Below are 22,601 nucleotides of genomic sequence, written 5' to 3'. Positions count from 1 at the left end.
TTGAATCACAATTGGAATTGCGTTTCAAATCACCCTTTGAAATTCTAGTTTGCATCACACACCGCCAAAAGGCCTCATTTGAATCATGATTCTGGCGACCTGTCATTAGAATCGCTGTTCAAATTACGCACTCTCGGTACGTGTGAAAACAGCCTAAAAGTGAACAGGAAGGAAGGCAGAGGAGAGAGTGGACTTCATACAAAAGGCATGAACGTAGCAAGGATAAAATATGTGAATAAAAGAGGAGGCGAGAATGAGAAACAGGGTAGAGAGGGGGTAAGCAAATGCAACCACTCTAAATGGAATGCAAATATTAAAAGGGAGAAAGACAGAAATACTGACGGCCACCTGTAGCATATGCCGGGAATTAAAGGGTGAGTCCAAGAGCAATATTAAAAAGATGTAGAGCGTGTGCAAGATAGAGAAAGGTGTGTAAAGAGAGAAAAAAGAAATTAGATTGGGGAAGAAAAAGCTAGAAGTTGACATATATAGCAACAGTTTCAGGGAAATACACACAGGATAGCTATAAAGAACAAGCAAGATATTAAGATTCCATAAATGGTAAAGCTGTGGAAACACCAAAAGTAAGCAATAAAAGATGAAGCACGAGAAAATTCTATAAAGGTGCGAGAAGATTACATCAAGACAGAAGAGCAAATGAAAATTTTCAGGGCAGAATATATTGAATGCGACATGTGACATAAAAAAAAAAGAAGAGAAGAGACACTGAACTGATCGACAAGACAAGAAAGGCGCAGAAAAAAAAAATGAGACACCAGCTAGAAGAAAATTACCTTCACATTAAAGGTCATCTTTTTGCAACTGCCATGAAAGTTTGCATGGTTGAAGAATATCTTACAGTAATCAACCCTGATGTCTCAACATCTTAACTCGTTGACGACGAGTCCTGAGTACATTCTGGCAAGTGTCTATGGGAAATGTGTGTTGTAGCAAAATCAGCCCATCCTCAATGGGTTAAAGAAAAACTATTTTAAACTCCATGCCACTTGAGAATATGCTCCCCTTTTGTACCCAAAATAATAGTTGAAATTTGGGGATCACAATGAATTCAGTAGAATTCTATGTACACTTTGTAGCATTTATTCCCCTTGATCATAAATAACTTTCCAGTTTTATCATTCCAAGGAATGGTCTGAAGTTAGTACCTACATTTGTACAGTGTACATTTGTACATCTGCACATGTACAACAAACAACAACTAATTTTCCAGGTTGCAAAAGGGATATCAAACTTTAAAGGAAGGCAGACAAGTGGGTGATGAACCTTTTTTTTTCAGTCAGAATATCAAAGTGAAAACAGTATTCTGCGTCAATTCTGGAACATTAGTTGGATTTTTTGTTTTGCTTTTTGTTTTACAAACATGTACACATGTATGTACATCCATATGTACAACTATAGGACCACTTTATTTCTATTCTTTCTACTGTACTTTTTTATTGGGGGGAGGGGAATAAGCATTCAACTCTATTTTTCTCATACACCCATCCACAGTACTTCATCAATAATTGGCATTCCGGGTCTCATTGTATGGCACCGGCCAACATACTGTACACCTGCCTTTCTGATTTGAAATAAAATGGGCAGCTGCTTATAGTATTCCACTGTTCATGTATATCCATGCGGTTTCTTGAAATCTAAGCATAATATCACTGTATGCTGAGAAAAAGTGGAAACAGCGGCAATAACAAACCAAGCAACTCTTGCCCTGTCTACCCTAATCAAACCCTGTGACGTCACTCTTCATCATAAATTGCCACAGATCTCTCTCAAGTTAGGCATACTGTATACCGCTATAGTTATTACAATGCTCTGAAGCCAGCAAACAATGTTGCAGTACAGTTGAATGTGTACAATGCGACTGCAAATACAATGTATGATTCACCTAGAAATATTACAGGAAAAGAGACATCTTAGATCTCTTCAAAAGATTCATCTATTCCTAGACAACCTACATTTCATGTACATTCATACTGTATCATTATTACAACACAATTTACTCCTCACATGGTTCATTTCAGTGTATACCCAGTGGCGGATCCAGAGGGGGTGCACCGGGTGCAGCCCCCCTTTTATTTTTCATTAAAAACAAAAGAAATAAAAAGAAATAAATGACATAAAACTTGGAACCTGGAAGTGGCACCGGAAATATTAGTTGCCCCCCCCCCCCCCCCCCCCCCCCCCTTTACAGAATTCCTGGATCCGCCCCTGATACCTGTATAGTGCCTGGTTTTTCTGGTACACAAATGCTTGTTTTTAGAATCCTATTCGCCTCTAAAACTGAAATGCCTTCAAGGGCACAAAGCTACAGTGTAATCCATATAGGCCTTCACAGTTTACTAGACTGGGGAGCAGTGTTAAAGGATTTTTACCAAAATGCTTTGAATGCTACACACCAAGGCATATTATGATGGCATGCTTTCAGACATACTGTATTACAGTACAATATTGTACATTGTAGATAGCTACACTAAAAGCACAAGGTACAGTATAAATGAATGTGTGGAATGTATTTGTGAAAAAGAACAATACAACTTTAAATACAGTGTACTACTCTCTAGAAGTCAAAGATCATTCCTGACTTATAGTATTGAAATGTACTACAGTAATTGTACATTCATTTCCCTATAATCAGGGAGGCCAAGTTCAAAAATTTTTTTATGAGTGAGATTTTCATGACTCAACGTCTTGGCGCGCAAGCGAGGGTGTGGGAGGGGTTAGTAGGGAGCTTTTTCAATTTTTAGCTCTTAATGGTGCGATCAGGTGCATACACTGTACTTCAGTGACTATTTTTTACTTATTTTGAAAGACAAAAGGGAAATATACCTTCAATTGCAACTATCACTTTAATCCTTTGAGCTATGCTCATTATTGATACACCGTGTAGGCCCAAGGTGCAGACTTCACCCAATGCGTGAGAAAAATGGGTGCCATGCGTGAGATCGTGAGACGGACCCTAAATGCTTGAGTTGGTAGCTCTGTATAATACAAGTATCTGACAGATACATTATTGTACTTAGTAATAAGTATCCAGGTTGGTATTAGAGGTGCCTACATTGTACAGCTTACACCTGAGAAGACCTGAGGGTACCCTGCAGGGAATATGTTATCAATATGAGAAAGAGATGAACAATAGAGCCATAGAACAAATAACATGTTAAATGTGACCAAATTAGTGTTGCAGGATCATCCAAAATACATCTTGTGCATACACAATTGTTGTATTTTATACTCCTTATTCATGTCCGTGTGAAAACTACATGTACAATGTACATTGTATGTATGCTGGTACATGTACAATTGTAGCTCAAAGGTACAGTATGTATGCCATACGAACAGCACTGGGTGAATTTTTCACGTGACCAAACCTTACACAAAAAAAACAACAAATTGCCGGGAAGAGTGGGAGTGGGGGGGGGGGGGGGGGGGATGGAGGGTGAGATACTGTACCAGACACATGAATTTTTTCTGAAGCATTCAAGTTGCGTGTTAACGATAACACCTTACACCATGCAAAAACAACATGATTAATTGATGAGGTAACCCTCCTTCTTAGGTCTCGATATTGACATTTTTCTCCTCTCTTGACACTGTTTAGTCTTGCTTGCTGTGGCATGCTGTCTGCATCAAGCCACAATAATATCCATCAACTTCAAGTTGAGCAATGTTGGGGCAAGTAGTAATCTATATTTTGCAATGTACATGCAAATCATTATTGTATCCACCCAAGACGATCCAAGCATTCAACAAAAACTGCCACGAATTTTCAATTCTTCATTTATTCTTGTGAAACAGCAAAATGTCATGTTCTGTAATCAAGATTCATGGAATCAGCTTGTCAACATCCCTGGCAAGTTTAAGTTTTTGTTATCATTATTTCTTTGCTGTTGTCATTTTGTGTTGTCTTTGAGACAAGTTGTCTACACTGCATAAGTTACATTGCTGTACTTATCAAAATGCACTCTTTGTGCAATTCATGTCTAGCTTCCTCCCTAATCTTACACCAGACAGCACCCGCTTTATATTCTTGCAAAGATCTTTTATTCAAAATTGTTTAAAGATTAAAACAGCAGGCAGTGTATCAATACCACTCTTCTTTCTTTGTACTTATTCACAGAGGCATATAATCCATCGCATGCAGTTACTGGCAAATATACATCTAAGCAAAGGACAAAGGATGCAAATAGAAGTATTTCATAGAATTCATTATTCAAGCATACATGTACAATGTATTTTTGGTATTAAAGAACAGTGTACATGTACACTATTTACTTGTATTTGCATCAATATTCTTTGTTTTCTTTCGTTACTAACTCACTAGTATGTCATTGAATAAATAATTCAAATAAATGTGGTGCATCAAATGTCAAACAAGAAATGAAATCATAACTATTGTGCTTCTTTTTACAAATGATGCACAGGATAGAGTGTGTGGAACTAACGCCACGAAATAATCCTGTGCATCATTTGTTTTATAAAATGGGTCGAAAACTAACAGCATTATTCACGTACCTTTGTGGGTCAATACCAGTCAGCTACATGTAGCACTCGCTCAAAAGTCAAGATGTCCGAAGATGTTCGTCCCAAACATTTACGCACGTCGCACTCGGAAATCCTGCACATAAGTATTGTACGTACGTAGTATACGTACGCCACGTGTGATGCACAAGAAAGGCCGCCGGCTGTTGTGGCAGCCCGAACTAGAAGTTGTTTACAGGATTGACAGCGTGTATAGTAGCGCGTGACGCACTTGTAACAACTGATTGAGTGCGCACTGCTAGTGTAAACATTGTGACGTATTGTACGTCAGGCCCCGGCCGTGCATTTACTAAGAAATTAATGCACGCACACGTGACTCATTTCAGCGCTTCCAATTGGCTACATTCTTGAACCCATTTTATAATATGAAAATAATAAGAGGGCTACAATTGTATAAATACTGTTTGCTTTATTCTGTCTGCAGGTACCAATACATGTAGGTCTACTATCCAAACTATGGCAGCATATGCAACCTTTCTTCTTTTTTTCTTTTTTTTTTGGGGGGGGGGGTACTGTGTATAATTCATCATACACTTTGTAAGAGAAATAATGTCTGAACTTTTAGTTTACTCTGCATTAAAAGAATGCTTGCAAAAATATGTAATCAACATCAAATTTTGAAGGGTTGTGCAATGAAGAGGTAAATGTACGTATATGTAGTATGCATGTCAACCACATTTTTCATACCCAAAAAAAGACACACACACACATTATACAGAGATTGCCACTTGTAAATTTCTAATTCACACTCAATCATCCTAAATCTTTGCTGACATTAGGTGTAACACAAACAAGGAAAAATCAGATCTGCATAAAAGTAACTGGTACCATTATACTGGTTAAATACCAGCGGTTAAAGTTTATGTTAATACCTTTTTCTATTTACAAACTGTACATTGCCCCAGACAATCTGAAAGCTTGCTTGCGAATTACAGTACTACGCTGTAACTTTACACAGTACGCTGTCACGAAGCAGACAAAGCACGGTGTCTGGTCAGGCTAGGGAATTACCGGACACAGCCGATGCTAATCCATGAGGTTTTTTTGTTTTTGAATAATGCATGGACAAAAGACTTCAAGTATTGAAAAGAATAGGCCCACAGTGGTGGCATGTTGGTGGAAAACTCATGATCCTGTTTATCCACGTGAAAAATATAATGTACTGAAATAAGTATGTGGTAAGGTAGGCTATTGTAGTACACATCCAGCATTTTTATGCATGGTGTGTCATAATATATCATATGCACATACATGTAGACTTGTGATCTTTAATAATCTTAGATACAAAAGCAGTTACCATACAAAGAGAGATAATGGAGTGTATTCAACCATACACACTTGTTGTGTGTATATATGTGTGTATAGTTTTTTTTTTTTTTTTGGGGGGGGGGGGATTGGGAGGGGTTTAATTACCATCTTTGAGCTACAATGTGTAGATGTGAATAGTACAGTGTACGTATGCGTAGGGAAAAAAAATCCCAGTAAGAGGATTTTAGCTGGAAAATGTGATCTGATCCAATATGTCCTGTCACACATTAAGGCATAAATGTACGTAGGTCCTTCACACATGTACATCTCCACATGTACATACAATGTATATCATGGAATAAATATCGTGTACATGTCTTCATGCATTGTCCATGTGGTATTTATTGTTAATTGTTGTCCATGTATACATACAGAATCACGTACAATTGTACTAATACACTGTAAACATATTTTGTAGCAACATATTTCAGTTGATTACTTTGCTGTATGATGTATACACATGGAGCTGCATCCTCGCGAATAATCCAAATAAGCAACAAAAATTGTACAATATTGTAAATGTACCTTTTAAAGGTACATGGTCCCGGTGGTTTATTCAAATGCGTACAACTGTACACGGGTGCACGATGCAAGTTTCCTATAGAGACCTATGCTATCGACTCCTCTTTATGCTTACGCTGCGATCCATTTCCCCGAGCCCGAAGAAGTCCGCTCCACTGTAGTCAGTGGTCCAATCACAGTTCAGCTCTCGAATGATTCAGCTGAGGGGGATGACAGCTTTAGCAAACTTTTTTGTGATGTCATACTAAGAAGCACATACAGTATGCACGCATCCTGGCATTACTACACACTGCATGACGTGCAGAGAAGACAACGAAGGCAATGTTACCTAGCAACACCTACGCGCTTTACTTTTGATGACAGCTCAACTTCGGAAATCTTCGTATCAATGCTAACGGTGATCGGCACTATCATTCAACAGCGCCCTCTACACTACCAGGACTATGCGCCTTTAAACCCTTGTTATGCCCCCCCTTTTTTTTTTCTTGCAACACTGCATATTATATACAACTGCAGTATGCAAACCAGGTACTTAATCATTACACATTGCTACAAATGTTGTACCTGTAGCACTGTATTTGGCCAGAGCAAACAGGTGAAATACTGTGCAACTATACAATATATAATGTCAAGTTCAACAACTTGGGATGGGGAAATTACTGGTAGCCTCTTGCACCTGTACATGTACATACAATATTTGGTATTTGCCGAACAAATTTGTGGGATATTTACACATACACTATATATACATTCGTAAGTACTGTAGGCCCTACCTACAATTGCATGACATTTAACAAGGCTGGCTAACTTGCTTAGCATTCGATAGCAAGTGACTTCAACTTCTTGTAACACATAGCAAACTACACATCACACTGTAACTTCACCCATAGTGCGTGTAATATACTTTGTATTGTATGTATGTGTTGTAGTACGCAAATGTTATACGTGTACACACAAGCACAAGCGTACATTGTACAGGTTGTATTAAAGGCATTATTTACCATTTGTAGATGAAACAAAAACCCACCTTTAGTGCTTTAAAATAGTTCTAAAATGTGAGTCTTAGGAATAGAAAGAACCAATGTACAAATGTTAATCAGATCAGAATAACAGTTATAAAAAAATGACAAAAATTGTTTCTAGAATTATCTGTCAACAGTTATGGTTTATTGAGAAAAATAGTGATATCTCCTTATAGTTTAGGCTTTATTGCAAAATTTGTATAGGTATGGTAGGATATCTTGTGATACAACTGACCAACAGTTATATATGCATCAAATGTGATAAATCGATAAATTTTTGTAAATCACTGCTCCCAATGGTAAACAGTAATAATCACAGCTGCTGCAAAAGCACACTAATGGTATTCAGAAAAGAAAATCAACCTTGTCAGAAAAAAAAAAAAAATTGTCAAAGATCTTAAGACAGGATAGAGCATTTTATTTTATATTCACCTTTCTGAGATTTGCATTTAAATGATCAGGTCCATCTGAATATTTATGGCCTCATGTGGGAAAGATTAATGATACTTTTAGTCTCAATCATAGAATAGTAGAGAATAGAATGAAAATAACCCAAAACGTAAAATGTATCTAAACTAAAATCTCACGAGTGCCAGTCTGTGAGCAATCTCTAATCACCTTTACCTCGAGAAAAAAAAAGATCAGTGATACAATGTACCCATTAGTGCTGTATGAAATTTGATGACGAGTAAACATTTCTCATTTGAGATACATACTGTGTTAATTTCTTTTAGAACTGATTCTGTCTGTACAGCACAGAATTTGTAAAATTGTAATACTGAGGGCAGCCATTAGGAAGAAATTCTGAAGATGGTACTACTTTATTACACAGAATTTACAGAATTGTACATTGGTGTACAGTGTACAAGTGTACTTTATGCAATAATTATGCTATAGGGTTTGCAATACCTGTTGAAGAGAAGTCCCAAGTTTACTCAGGCAGGGGTCTATGGGAAATTACACATGTATGCATATTGTAGCAAAATGAGCCTGTCCTCAATGGGATGAGAATTATCATGTACATGTTGTACGTGGTGGTTTTAAAGAGTTATCCATTACTGCCTTGGCAATACATGTACACTGTACTTGTCTGCAAAAGTGAGATACAAATGTATGACTACCATACATCTAAGAACAAAAGATTGTACCTACATGTACAATGTAAGTGTATCGGATATGCTCAAGCAAGACATGTCAATGATCACTTTGTATTCTGAAAGTACTGGAGTAAGACTACAGTGCAGACAAGAGAAGAAAAAGGATCTAGAGGACTTTGTGGCAAGTAAAGGAACTTGAGAAAAGAGCTCAAATGGACTGCACTAGATACGCACGAAGCATCACACCCTGAATGCATGCAGCCACGGACTCTCCATTACCGATATTGAACTTCCCCAACACATGGGGGGAAGAATCTATACTCGGTACATACTGTAAGGAGGAGCTCTGTGGGGAATTGGATCTTTAGCGAGAAAACACCTGATAACCCGTATCATCGTGGGAGGACGGCATGATGCCTTAAGTTGCCAACTACGTCGCCCAGCTAGCAACAGCCCCGTCACTGTCTTGTGGTTTCATCGTCAGTATCACGCTAGAACCCCGGGAGATTAGGTGCTAAAAGGTACAGCCTTGTTTGAACTGCATTATGGGCCATAACACATGCTCGTAGAGTTTACACATGAAGAAGCTGAACATGCTCAAGCTCAATTAAGTTTCATCCGTACCTTTAATGAAAACACTCTCCCTAGTCATTAATAGGCCGTAGCACACACACACACACACACACAAAGATGTCTTATCTTCTACAATTATTTGTTTGTTTGTTTGTTTTTCAGGACTGATATATATCGTAATGAGGTATATCCAACAATTGTGACACTGAAGTGGAATTCAGTGACCAAAGCTTCCTCACTTCTGTTTCTGACCTGAGAGAATCTGTTAATAAGCGGTCTTGATGCTGTTTTTTTTTTTATACCTGCTGTGCACAAATAAACATTCATTGAAACTATTATGAAGGAAACTTGATAAAAGGGGCGACTGACACTACATAAAGGTAAAAGTGATTTGAAATGAAATGAAAATGAACATAATAACATGTATACTGTACACTTTGCCGAGTAACTGTCTGCATCTTACAGTTCCCCCAATGCAATCACGTATACACACAGTGTATACAATTTGTAGATCTGTACAGTGTACTAAAGCTAATCATGTGTGATATTCCTCAGTTAGTGGTGTATTTTTTATTTGTATTTTTGTCTAGCTGACATTTTGTCTGCCTTTCATTACTCTCCCACTTTGTGCCATTCTATAGAATGCAGATAGTAGAGTGAACTGTCATTTTCCATTAGCAAACAAAATACACTATATTTTGTGTGATCAGTTGAAATATGCAACGCTTTGTTATTCTCTTTCAGCCACCGTTCTGAGTGAGCGCTCTCTCCTGCTATGGAAATCCATACAGAAATTGCAGTCATGCAATACAGCATAGAGAAAGAGAGTGAAAAAAAAGATATAATTGTATACATGTATGTATCTTCAAAAATGGTAGAAATTATCACTGCAGTTTACCAAAAGAGGACTGGAAAGCAATGCCCTGCATTCTATTTCTATAAAATGCCCCTTGTGCAGGCTACACATACATGTAATAAACCTCCCCTGAACCACACAAGTTCATATTATACAAAATATTGTACATATCTTGTGTAGGCCGACTTATTGATTGTATACTGTATAATTTGTAACTAGCAGTACAGGGTCTATTTGTCAGAGCTGCCACAGTTGCTGAGTTAAATTAATATCGACAATTTACATTGTCTGCCAATATGGCACACTTTTCTTGATTCATATGAACACATCTTGTGGACAGATGAAAGTCTGAGACAGGACAAAAAAGGCCTGAATATTTTTTTTCCAAGTTTCATCTCCATCATCAGTGCAAAAAGCACTAAGAGATTTACAATACAGTATGCTATACTGTATGAGCTCTGCTTCTAACTCTTCATTCTGTAGCATTTTCATCCTGAAGCAAAAACTGCCTTTAAAAAACTGCCTTTAAATAAACAGTATTGATTCTGTTTATTTACACAATAATCAAGAAGCAATAAGCATTGATTGTTACACATTGTACATGCATACACGGTACACTTTATCATTAAAATAAATCAAGCAAATGTGACACATTGAATAATTATTTATACTTCATAGATTCTGTGTTAAAATCACCATAATAATGATTACTTCTTCTCTGTTGTTTTTTTCCACAGAAATCATAGTTATGCCATACATGTAGATAGTTTGCAATATTGGCAAGTGTTTTTAGAGCAAAGCCTGATAAACAAACATCTTCATTCACCTGGAGGTCTCCTTTTAACTCGGGCCTATTGAATCTGGGATAAAATCACTGACTTCAAAACAAGCCCATGGTTATTGAATCTGGGTTTAAATCACTGAATTCAAGTGCAATGGACCAGAAGGCCCCTTGAAATACAATGTGTACTCCAAGGGATGGCTCCAAGTCCATGAGTATTGGGAAAGGCTTTGTGAAGGGGATTGGAGAAGATTATTGCAGAGCTCTTTGTGCAGGAACTCTGGCAATGGCTATAGTTGTATATGATGGAAAAAAAAGAAGAAATACAGATAGTATCTGAAAGATGCTACTGTAAGCTCAAAGTGTGCTACACTATTGTACGTGCATACTTTATGTACGCTTTGGGGGCTGTTTTACTGAGGGCTAAAATCAATCCTAAGTTCAATTCAATTGATCTTAGGGAGAATGGTGGGATCAATCAGTCCACAGAAGTTAGGAACTGTTTTACCACGCCATTTGGGAACAATATTTTGCACCCACCTTGCCGCATTTTAGAACAAATCTTGAATGCCTAGATGTATCCCTTCCAAGTAAATCTGATATGAATCTGTCCCAGTGCTTGATTCATTGATAAACTCAATACAGTTTCCATGCTAGTGAAATAGGGCCCTGATCTTAGTGCAAGTATACATGTACAATTTGTACAATTGTAGTTGTAATCTATTGGGATACATGTTTTCACAAACTTTGCATAATATACATGTAACTGTTTGTTTCTGTTATCTCAGTTGAATCAATGTTCTGTGTTGCGAAGGAGAACAGTGTATGGCAACTTGCAAATGTATCTTGAATATTACAATTGTACACTGTATCTCAAGCTTTACAGAGCTGGTACGCTATCATCATTATTATTGTTATTACAGTGTATATCTGCTACAATTACTGCTATAATAATTCTCGTTTTTACTATCATTATTATTTTTATCACTGGCAGGAATTGCTTTGTTTGTTTTCTGCTTAAAACAAGAAAAGGAAATAGATTTGTAACGGAGAAATAAACAATGTACTAGGACTTCAGTGGGTGAATAACAAGATGCCTACAACTATACGGTGTACAAATTGTATGTTATATTCTAATATTCCAGTTCCTACAGTGTATACTAATAATTTTCATATTTCCATTGATTAAATTGGAATGATAGAATTGCCAATTGGAAAACTTAATAAAAAGAAAGTGTGATGACAAAGCTGACCTGGTCCACTATCATTGATCAATGTTAAAAGGTGCAGCTGGTGTTGAGGAGAATTATATAGTGCATTTGGATCAGATAATAACAAGGCTATCACTGTGGAAAAGAAGAAAAACACAAAAACAAAACAATTTCTTGAAATCTAAGAGGCAAACAGCCTGTCACAATCCATGAGGAAGTCTTGGATCAAGACAGTGCAAAATATGCTGAAAAGAAGGCAATTTTCCATCAGTGGAGGCATGCTGGCTTATAGGATTGCCTTCGTAAATGGTTGGTTGCAGCTCCAAATGGGCCAGAAGGCAGGATCAGTCTGCCTGGGTGCAAGTAACCCCGTAGGGAGCAGTCAAGCCATCACAAGCCATCATCTCCACTGAGCAGGAGACAGATGCCTAATTACTAAATAACTAGGAAGCCTTGGAATGCATTCCACGCTGACCACATATCTAACCCATTAAATCCTGGGGCAATTTTGCTCCTGAATTTTATCATCTACATGTACATGTAATCATCAAATTGGCAACTTAGTACTGTATGTCACAGTATGGTTTAGTATATTCAAAAGCAAAGATCAGTTGAACCAATGAGATTTCATTCAAGGCATAATTTACCATTTGCACATGAAAAAAAAAACCTTGTAGCATTCGTGCTGTAAAATAGTTCTAAAATATGAGTTAGGGATAGAAACAACCACTGTAAAAATTTGAATCAGTAAATTCGATGTTATTTGATGTTAAGTATTGTTGAATATACAAAATGTGAACAATAAAATAATAAAAATGTTTCCAGACTAAACCGTCTACAGTTACAGTTTATAAAAATTGATAAAAATACTGATATCTCCTTATATTTTAGGTTTTACTGAAAAAAAATTTCATATACTACAGTGTAGGATGTTTTGTGGTACAATGAACCTACGCATTGTATGCATCAAGTGTAATATCTTGAACATTTTTAAAACCACTACTCCCAAAGGTAAACAGGACCTTTAACCTGTACAATATCAAAAAGATATTTACAGAAGTTTGCCAGTGTGAGAGACAAATTAACCTTAAGAGTGTTGCAACTTCAAAAGACAGAACTAATACTAGCTAATTCATGGACTGTGATTCTGTGAAAATTCTGCAACCAGAACAAATGAAAGAAATGTTAACAACAAAAGTGAACGAGAATTTATCATTCTACCTTGCGAAATGCGGAAGATTGATAGAGTACATGTGTAACACTAAAAATATGAGTGCAGCATATGATTTCCTTAGTTTTATTAGAAAAACAAAACCATGAAAAAAATAATAAGATCACATTTAGTCATTATTTGCCTGCAGATTTTAACTGCCTTCTTTCTTCATGTCTCAGAAATTTTTCACATTGACTTGTACACTGTACATATCATGATTTAAATATCAAAGCCAGTTGGACCCTACGCAAAGTGGCTTCATCAATAATTTTGCATTTTTACCTGAACTTGTCCTGTTCTTTATATATCTCAAGGAAACAGTAAAGGACAATTACAAATGTACATACTGAACAATTAGAAAAAACATGTTGACCTGGAAAAAAAAAACAAGTTAAAGATTACCATGAACTTCATACACTATACATGTACAAGTGTGTATGTGTATGTGTCAGAAACAAGGGTTTGGGAAGCAACAGGCTTAATTGTGAAGACAAGCAAATTTTATAGCTAGTTGCTTTTCTCTTTTCCTTTTTTTTCTTTTTTTTTGGGTCTATTTTGTCAGCTAAGGTGCACACTAGCAAAGCAAAAATATACTGTATATAATGATTGGAGAGTTTTATTCTTATACTCTTATTAATCTCTAGTTTAACAAATATATTCATATCTTCACCACAGGCTTATACTACAGAATTAAGAGGAATCAACAACTTTCTTGTGAGTCACTAATGACGATATACATGTACAGTGCATGTACAGACACTGTACTAGGAAACGACAACTTTGTTGCTTTTTAATATCAAACATGATGAAGCATCTATACGGTAAACTGGAATTACAGAAAACAAAGAGTGATAAAGAAGATAGAGCAGAATAAGAGATGTAGGCATTGAGTACGTATGTACCTCATCCAATACAACATGTCCTGCATAGTATGTTGCATTCTTTCTGCTTGTAAAATTCATTCCATTCAAGTTTTAGTTCACATTTTGGTTTGAAAATGTATACAGTTGGATGTTAATTGTCATGACAAAAAAAGAAAGAAGAAAAGCCAACAGTCAAGAGACAGGGAGAGGGAAAAGGAAGGGAGAGATTAATATTGCTTTCTGAGGAAGATAAGGAGCAAAATAATTACATGAATAATTATATAAATTGTAAAAAAAAAAATAAACATAAAGCAGCAACTGTGGCGATACATTTTGGGCTCCGATCTTTAATCCCCAACAGAAGAGCAATGATGTCGATATCGGTATGAATTATACAAGTGTAATGTACAATTGTATGTATGTATAATATACAGTTGTACTTGTCAGACTTTTACAGCTAATTGTTACAAATTGTGTACTCATGCATTATGAACTTTTCTCTGTAGTCCATTTTTTTTCTAACAATGGCAAGATATTTCATCTTCAATTCTTGCTCCTTCTGAATTAATATTAGCCTAAAGAGGTAAGACAATCTAGGTAACAAAATATATCATGTACATGTACACATAATGTATACATTGTAACTGTACACAGTACACTTAACAGACTAATTTGTAAATGAATGTGTATGCTATAAGAACAGCATGGAAATTTTATAATGATCATCCTGATGCATTAGGAAAGGAAGACACAAATAGTTCCAACAATACTTTGAAAAATGAACATTGCCTGATACATGCACAGTTTTTCATGAATGTCATGAATGCTATATTTTATTTTCTACATTCCTCCTTATGGTATGGCTTGGAAAAATTTGACTTTTTTCACATTTTACTTCAATTGTAGAACCAAAAACAGTAAACAGAATATCTCAGACTAATACCATCACTGCTGTATGTAGACTGTGCATCATCTGGATCATTCACCATATTTTAAACATATGTTGTACATATTATTGTAAAAAATGCATTCAATCTTGATTAATCATGTATACATTGAGTGTATTTTATATACAAAGTACACTGTACATTTATCTTTCATGTGTGTGTATGTGTGTATACAGCAAGTGTACATCACATCAGTATATAAATACACTTTGTATGATGTATTTGTGTGCTTTGTATACATTTTAGTATATCACACGATATAACTGGTAATTAAGAGAAAGACTCAGTACATGTACCCTAGTCTGAATAACTGAGTACCGGTAGGCTGTAAATTCCATTTCCATAATTTCCACAGAAATTTCCCTTGGCTTTACTTGTCTAATCATGAAATCTGTCGTGTTTCTTTCTTCAGGTGTGTTTCCACCGTGCATACTTGTACATCATACAGGACGTAGAGTGTATGCCTACATTTCTACACTCTATGTGGACTACAGTACATTATGTCAGTGGCCGCAGATGTCACCATACACACTGCATTCACTGCTGAAATGAATGGCAGTGAATGGAATGGTAAGATAAACCAAGCATGCAATATATGACATATTTATTCAGTGAAACTATCTGCAAAGCCCATGTCTGCCTTGCCTTGCCTTTTTTGAACTGGACAAGTAACCACCCATCAATAAGTGGACTGATGATAGAGATTTGTCAGAAGAGCTGGATAGACCTGGAAGCTCCACTGCTGCTACACAGCAATCTTCCAGTATCTTCAGTAAAGGTAAAGAAGGCAAATTACTATTTCTAAATATCACATCAGTACTGGTACATGCATCATGGATTGTTTTACACTTGCAACTCGCATGAAAAATAGTGAATTTAATGTAAAGTTTACTATTTCTACTACCCGGTAATGTAAACTACCATCACTATCATCAGAACTGCAGTGTCTATCTCACCTTTGGAGAAATGAAAGCATGCATACATTGTAGGGGAAGACATACAACCTAACTCAGCAATTCAATATCTAATTCAAATAACTATAATTATGTGAACATCAACAACGCACGCATCACATTCAAAATGAGTGAATACAACGAAAAGTACACACGGGACTAAACTGTCCACACCCAGCTGTTATTATTGCCGAGTGCATTACGTGCTGTGTTCATAGGAGGCGATTTCCACCAGACCTACTGTACTGCACGGCGGCGTACTGGCGTACTCTGTACACCAGCTGACTGGAGAAAAACCACCTGTGAATGCAATGTATGACAAATCGACTTCCTCACTCACCTTTCAGTTTTTCGGATTCAATAGCGATAAGAGGGCAAGGTAGGTAGAGCACAATCAGCGCCGAGAGCAAGGTTATGTAGACAGTGTAAGTAGCCATATTTCGTCCAATTATAAACTCAAAATTGACAGTCGACAGGCGAAATTCCAGGTTAAGCATCCATGACCGAGTCGAAATGTTCACGAGCATAAGCGGTGATTGAACCAGCTGCTTCACTCACTGTGTATGCCCCCAGCTAGCTCAGTATGGTCCCGAGTAATATGTGTGCGTTCGGATGGTATGTGCCGCTACGACTCCAGTGGTAGCAGAAGGGAGGATCCTAGGAGCAGAGGAGTGTAATGCCGTGCGTTTTGGTCTCGTAGCATACTCTACTCCACAGTATGATATGCGCAAGTTACACACAGCTACACACACGCACACACACTCAGTACGCCACGCTTTCCCACGTACAGTGCAGGGTACTAGTATTGAGTCATACATAGAGTTGGAGGCGCCGCAAAATATTGCTGGTAATAAAGCGCCAGTGGCGCCAGAATGGAATAAACTCGTACGAATTCAAGATCGTAGCCAGAGCGTACCACAGACAAAGCTTAACAAATTCTTGTCTTTCGCGCTCTTGGGACGAAAACAATATCGCAAAAGCATGAAATTGATTGACATTGAAATTAGGTACCGCCACGAATGGGATCATCAATGTGAGATCGATCTGACAACATTAGGTCAAATTCATGTTACTGACATCTATTTTATGAACTCAATTTCTGAGCTAAGGCTAGAAATGAAACAAAATGAATCGCACAGGCCCAGGTACCGTACTTTTTGTGTTGCAAGAGAGTGGGTAGCCTTGTAATGACGTCAATATATCATCTATATCAATTTCAGATAAACTCACGCACACTCGCATATATGCGTAGGGCTACATATAGATGCCATGTTACATTGTTTAATATGGTAAAGAATGTCGGACAAAAAGTAATTATCTTTTTTTTCCTTTTCTGGAGCCAAAAACTTGCAAAGACTGCCGGGTGTTAGTTTATCATTGGGTTAATTTTGTGTAAGGCTGTGATTTTCAATAGGTTCAACTTGAAATATTTACAAAATCTAGGTTAAGGACTGTACTATTCAGATTAAATCTATCCAATATTGTATCTAGCTTTCTGTTTATTTATCTGGTCAATCTCCCCCTCCCCCATCTTACGTGTGTCCGTTTTTTAAACGTTATTTGTGTATCCTATCATTTAGTAGTAGAGAAAGCAATTGATACGGATAACAACAACAACAACAACAACAACAACCTTATAGGGCATAAGGGGATTAATACAGTTAAGATTTCGAAGTAGCTTGATGAATTTCTATTGTCACTGCAGAGTTCGTTTCACTCGTCATTGATTCTGAGATGCCGAGAAATAGACCGCTTTAATTTTTTAATTTTTTATTTTTTATTTCAAAATTGTAGTCTAAACTGCACAGCAGCCAAAATCCTCAGAGAGAAATGTTACAGATTGCATGAACGTGTGTGAATGAGTGTGTGTATGCTGTGTGTTTGTGTGTGTGGCATAGAGTGTCGCCCAATCATACATGTATCTCTACGATGTGTGAAAGAAATGTGAATAATGTGCTTAATTAGCTTGTTTATACTTTCTGCATGTTTTATATGTCTGCATAACTATCCATTTGATCTAACTATCTATTTCTTGATCAGTTTAATGCGATAATTTCCATTGACTACAAAGTGGTTCTTCACGTCATAACCGACCCTGGTCTCAGCACTAATAGCACTAAACGCTGCAACGAGCCGCTGTGACGAATCACTATTATCTCTCATCGATTCTGATAATAACGGTGCAGCCAGCCTCAATAATAAAACCATGATTTTTCTCTGACTTTCGCACTATTTGCTCAAAACGCGCAAAACGCACTCCTTCCAATCTTGTGCGAGATAACAAATTACTCGCTGCGGTGAACTTCTGAAATGTATGGATTGCTGGACTTTTTGTCCATTATTTTTCTTTGTTCCCTGTTCCAGGACATATTGCCATAGAAACCCTCAAGCAAACACACAATTTATACACCCACACAAACACACAATAGACATCATACCCTTTGAGTTCAACCTCGACAAAGCAAACATCATCTTGAAAAGGCTCACATCTCGTTAGCCATTATGTTTACGTTTAGATAGACAACGACATCTCAGTATTCATACACTATAGTTGTATTATAACCTTGACATGCCGAGCAACAACCAGGACCCTATATCCCAAACCCAGTCTCGGTGTCACATTAAACGCCGATTACGTTCATTTCCCATTTCGTGATCATGGTAAGATTCAACGTAAAATTTCTGGGAACATCAAATTCATATCTATTCCGGCTGTCATAAACGTTTGCTATGCTCATCTGAGTTTAATACGAAGCCATACTTCCGGGAAGTAGACCAATGATTAAAGCCAAGCGAATTTGTACATTTGGGGGGGGGGGGTAAATAAAGACAATAGTCACTGCTTTGAACTTTTCCTTTTAACCCTCTGCGTGCCACATTGATTATCTGTCCATAGGTTTGTGTGTAAAATTTGTGCATATTTGACTGATTGACACAGAAAGAATTAAACCTGTGCTTTCTAGTTTTGTTTTAATTGTAATCGTTGTTTGTGCGTGATTCATGCAGTGATTTTCATTTCACTGCCCTTCAAGTCATGGAATACTATAGTAACACAACAATGAATTGAAATGATTTCAATAACACAACAAATTCTGTACCTTATACAATATTGATTAAAACAAATAGTTAATGTGGAATTCGTCTACAGTATCTTTAAGGAAAAAATATTCATTCAAAACATTATTTCCTTCTTGCCAACAAATTGCCGAAATGAGTACATTGCTGTATATACGTTCTGTGACTGACGTAATGTCAATGAAACTCTCATTTAAAGCGCCGCATTTTTTTGTGTGTAACACTCAGCGTTACTCTCTGTAACACTCAGCGTCACAATTATTTGTTTGTGTAAATGTTTACGAGAGAAATATTAAGAAAAAAAAAGAGATTATGGTTGAATACTTTGAGTTGTACTATGTTGACATGGAGATGATAAAATAGTCCATGGAGGGCTAAAAAGTTTAGAAAAAAACCACTCAGCGTTTAATCTCCCAAATCTTAATCAGTCCTCCTACAGTAACTTGCTTCGCTCTCCCACTACCATCCTTCATATCACACAAGTTCACACAGACTAACACATTATTTCCATACCTTATACACAAATTTTAATATGAAGGTATACATACAGAGACGTAAAAGCAATAACCCCGCACTTCCATGTAAACTCACGCATACTGCACTCACAAACATAATGTTTAGCATAATGTAAAATGTATATTATAATATTTGTGTATGAATCACAATATATAAATGTGATTACACAATGATAGATGAATATAATAAATTATATACATAGATTGATAGAGAGAGAGATAGATAGATAGATAGATAGATAGATAGATATATTAATACATATAGATATAGATATATAGATTGATTTATTTATTAATTTGATTGATTGATTGATTGATTGATTGATTGATGTAGATAGATAGATATATCTTTAAAGATAGAGGGAAGGATATCCTGAAAGTATGCAGATCTAAAGTTGCACAGATGAGATGCATTCAGTCATAAATTATTTGATACATGTTGATACATGAGCAGACATGTCTTCAATTAAGGTCACACATAATACTGTACCATGCATGACGTGAAATTCCCATGCTGTCGGTATAATGCAGTGATACACTGTAAATGTATATCAATGATTTCATTGCGACTGCATGCAGCAAAGTTACAGCACGGAGAACACAATAAATGCAGCTTTGAAGCACCAAATATCCATTCTATTTCCCCCTTTTTTCACTGTCATCCTAGAAAAGTCACGGCTATTTTCTCTGCAGCCCATTATGCGTCATTAGCCCACGTCATATCCCATTGAAGAATGTCAAACATAATGCGTGCCGTTAGAGTTTAAGGGTAGTCAAAGTGCACCTGTCTGAAAGAACACTGTCTAAGGAGTCGTCCACCCACTTGCATGTAGCCCACTATTCATCAAGAATTCATGATGCATTGCTAAATAGCGGAGTGGGAGAACCTCAACACAAATCTACCATTTGCAGATTCGGCTAAAATTCATGTATCTTACTCAACAACAATCCTTTTGATGCAGACTTCAATTATTTTTATATCATTTCTTCTTTTTTTTTCACTTTTTAACGTATTTTCCACATCACGCTTAAATCGATACAACTACATTCATGCCACATAATACTTTTTCTATTGTTACTGATACTCATGACGTAGAAAAATGCTTCTTTGTAAACGGCATCCAAGACGAAACCGTGTAGTTTGTGATAGATGCGTATCTAGGCAACAAAAGGCTTAATGTTGTTTCAGAGTGTGGGTTTTAGTAGATGGTGGTGCGCAGAGCTCGTTTGCCGGGGGAGTAAATACGCAAATGACGTTTATCGTGCTTGTTGGAAATACAGAATCGTGTTTCTTGCTTCGCGCGATGTTTGCACTGACTATCTCGATCCGCATCATATCTACTTCTTTTATTTGCCATCCTGTCGGCGATGTTCAACAGAACTGCGAGGCTAGCATAGCTGTGTCGTCGTTGACAGACGAACGATGAAATTCATCAAAGAATGAACGAAAAAAAGCAAAGGTACAAATTTCTCATCAGATTATGTAATATCCCCTTGGTCATCGAGATTTCAGCAAGTTGAAACGTGTTCCCTCAATATTGAGAGTATTGATTTTTATTTCCTACTTTCATAAGCTTAGTCAAGGTAGTCCTAAACACCTCTAACGTATCTCTTTCTCACTATATACTACCTCCCCCCCCCCCCTCCCCCACCACACCTCATTGTCCTTGTTACCCTTTTCACCCCTCGGTATATGAAGAATGTTTGTCAATCGACTATATCAAGAAAGTTTTGATTGAGTAAGCTTCGTGAATTTCCTTTATTTTGGGGGTAGTTTTCCCAAGCATGCATCATCTGCATTCACCGTGTTGTTCTCAAGAGAAAAATCAGGATAATTATTTTAATGTAGAACTTTGTGATTTACGAATACGTTTTCCACAAGCAAGAGATAAACAATATTCCTTGGTGAAATAAGGTTTTCATGAATATATTCAACACAGAATAGGTTTTTTTTTTTCAATATTACATCTCAGGATCAATATGAGACGGAAAGTATAGAAATGTAATTGTTTAATACCATGATTAGCAAGGGCTGGTTAGATTTAGAAAAAAAGTTATGAGTTGTACGTCGTATCTTTTGTCTATTACTAGTTACTAGAGTTTGCTCGATGCATAATACAATTACAATCTGTTTGTATGCACACACATACACACACACACACACACACACACATTTAACATCCACGTTGAATACATGTTCTAAATTCTCAAACATATTCTTAAAGATGACTACAATATAGTAACATTTTTACTATACATTTTACAGAATGCTTAGAAAAGAAAAGCGTTTTGTGAGGGGTGGGGAGAGCACTGCTTTTATTTTCATATTGGTCCCTATCTACATGATAATGTAATCCATTATACGAAGTCATCAGAAATTGATGATCACGAAAAATAGTATACTCCGCAGCGTATGTGACTTGTTTAATCACTGCACCGACATTGCCATGCGGAGTTGGATATCCCTTCGCCGAATAGGGACAAGCATTTTGGAAAACAAAAACAGTACTGGAAGAAAAAGGGAGAGAGGGAAGGGAGAGAGAGAGAGAGGGAGGGGGGGTGATACAAGAGACAGATCGCTATCATCACGGCAACGAGAAACGAAAATGAGACTTCACTGCGCCGACTCTCAAAAACAAGGGTAGCATGCGCGTATGCGAGTGCGTTCTCAAATATGCCCTAAATGTCAATATAGTAGCGATGCCTTTAGAGAAGTACTAACTGCTTGTCAAAAAAAAACCCAACAGCTGAGATGTTCCATAAATTCTTTGAAAGCACCATAAAGGCTTACCAACTACTTCAGAAGGTGGTGAATCTTATGAAGTAATGGATTGAGATGAAGGACGCTGCCCCTATTCCCGGAAACACTACGCTTCCGTTTATGTTTTCTCAGCACGTGAGATATCTGGAACTCATTTTTAGAATAGTGAGGTAGAAGCCAAAGTTAAAATGAATTAATGACACTATGTAAGATTCTTATCTTACATTGGATGATAGTCTGCTATTATGCTCTTCTTGAAATGTCTCTGTTTCAAAGGTCTTTAACGATTTCCTTTGATATATTACCGTAGAAACGCCAATACTAATGTATCATTCTCCTTATATAAT

General features: G+C 36.9%; 1 protein-coding gene across 1 annotated transcript in view; it reads right to left on the bottom strand.

Annotated features, from left to right (window-relative positions):
• The window catches only part of LOC139724199 (uncharacterized), a 130,190-nt gene extending 113,628 nt beyond the window's left edge, over nucleotides 1–16,562 (bottom strand). The window contains exon 1 of the mRNA XM_071635343.1: nucleotides 16,244–16,562. Coding sequence (XP_071491444.1) covers nucleotides 16,244–16,430 — 187 coding nt within the window. The 5' untranslated portion in view covers nucleotides 16,431–16,562. The remainder of the gene's footprint in view (nucleotides 1–16,243) is intronic.
• Between the last annotated feature and the right edge of the window lie 6,039 nt (nucleotides 16,563–22,601).

The sequence above is a fragment of the Diadema antillarum genome, unplaced genomic scaffold, assembly GCF_040938485.1.
Source record: "Diadema antillarum isolate AM-2024a unplaced genomic scaffold, OU_Dant_1.0 scf00000208, whole genome shotgun sequence".
NCBI classification, from domain to species: Eukaryota; Metazoa; Echinodermata; class Echinoidea; order Diadematoida; family Diadematidae; genus Diadema; species Diadema antillarum.
Note: the sequence above shows the minus strand (reverse complement) of the source record. Positions and strands in the feature narration are given on the sequence as shown.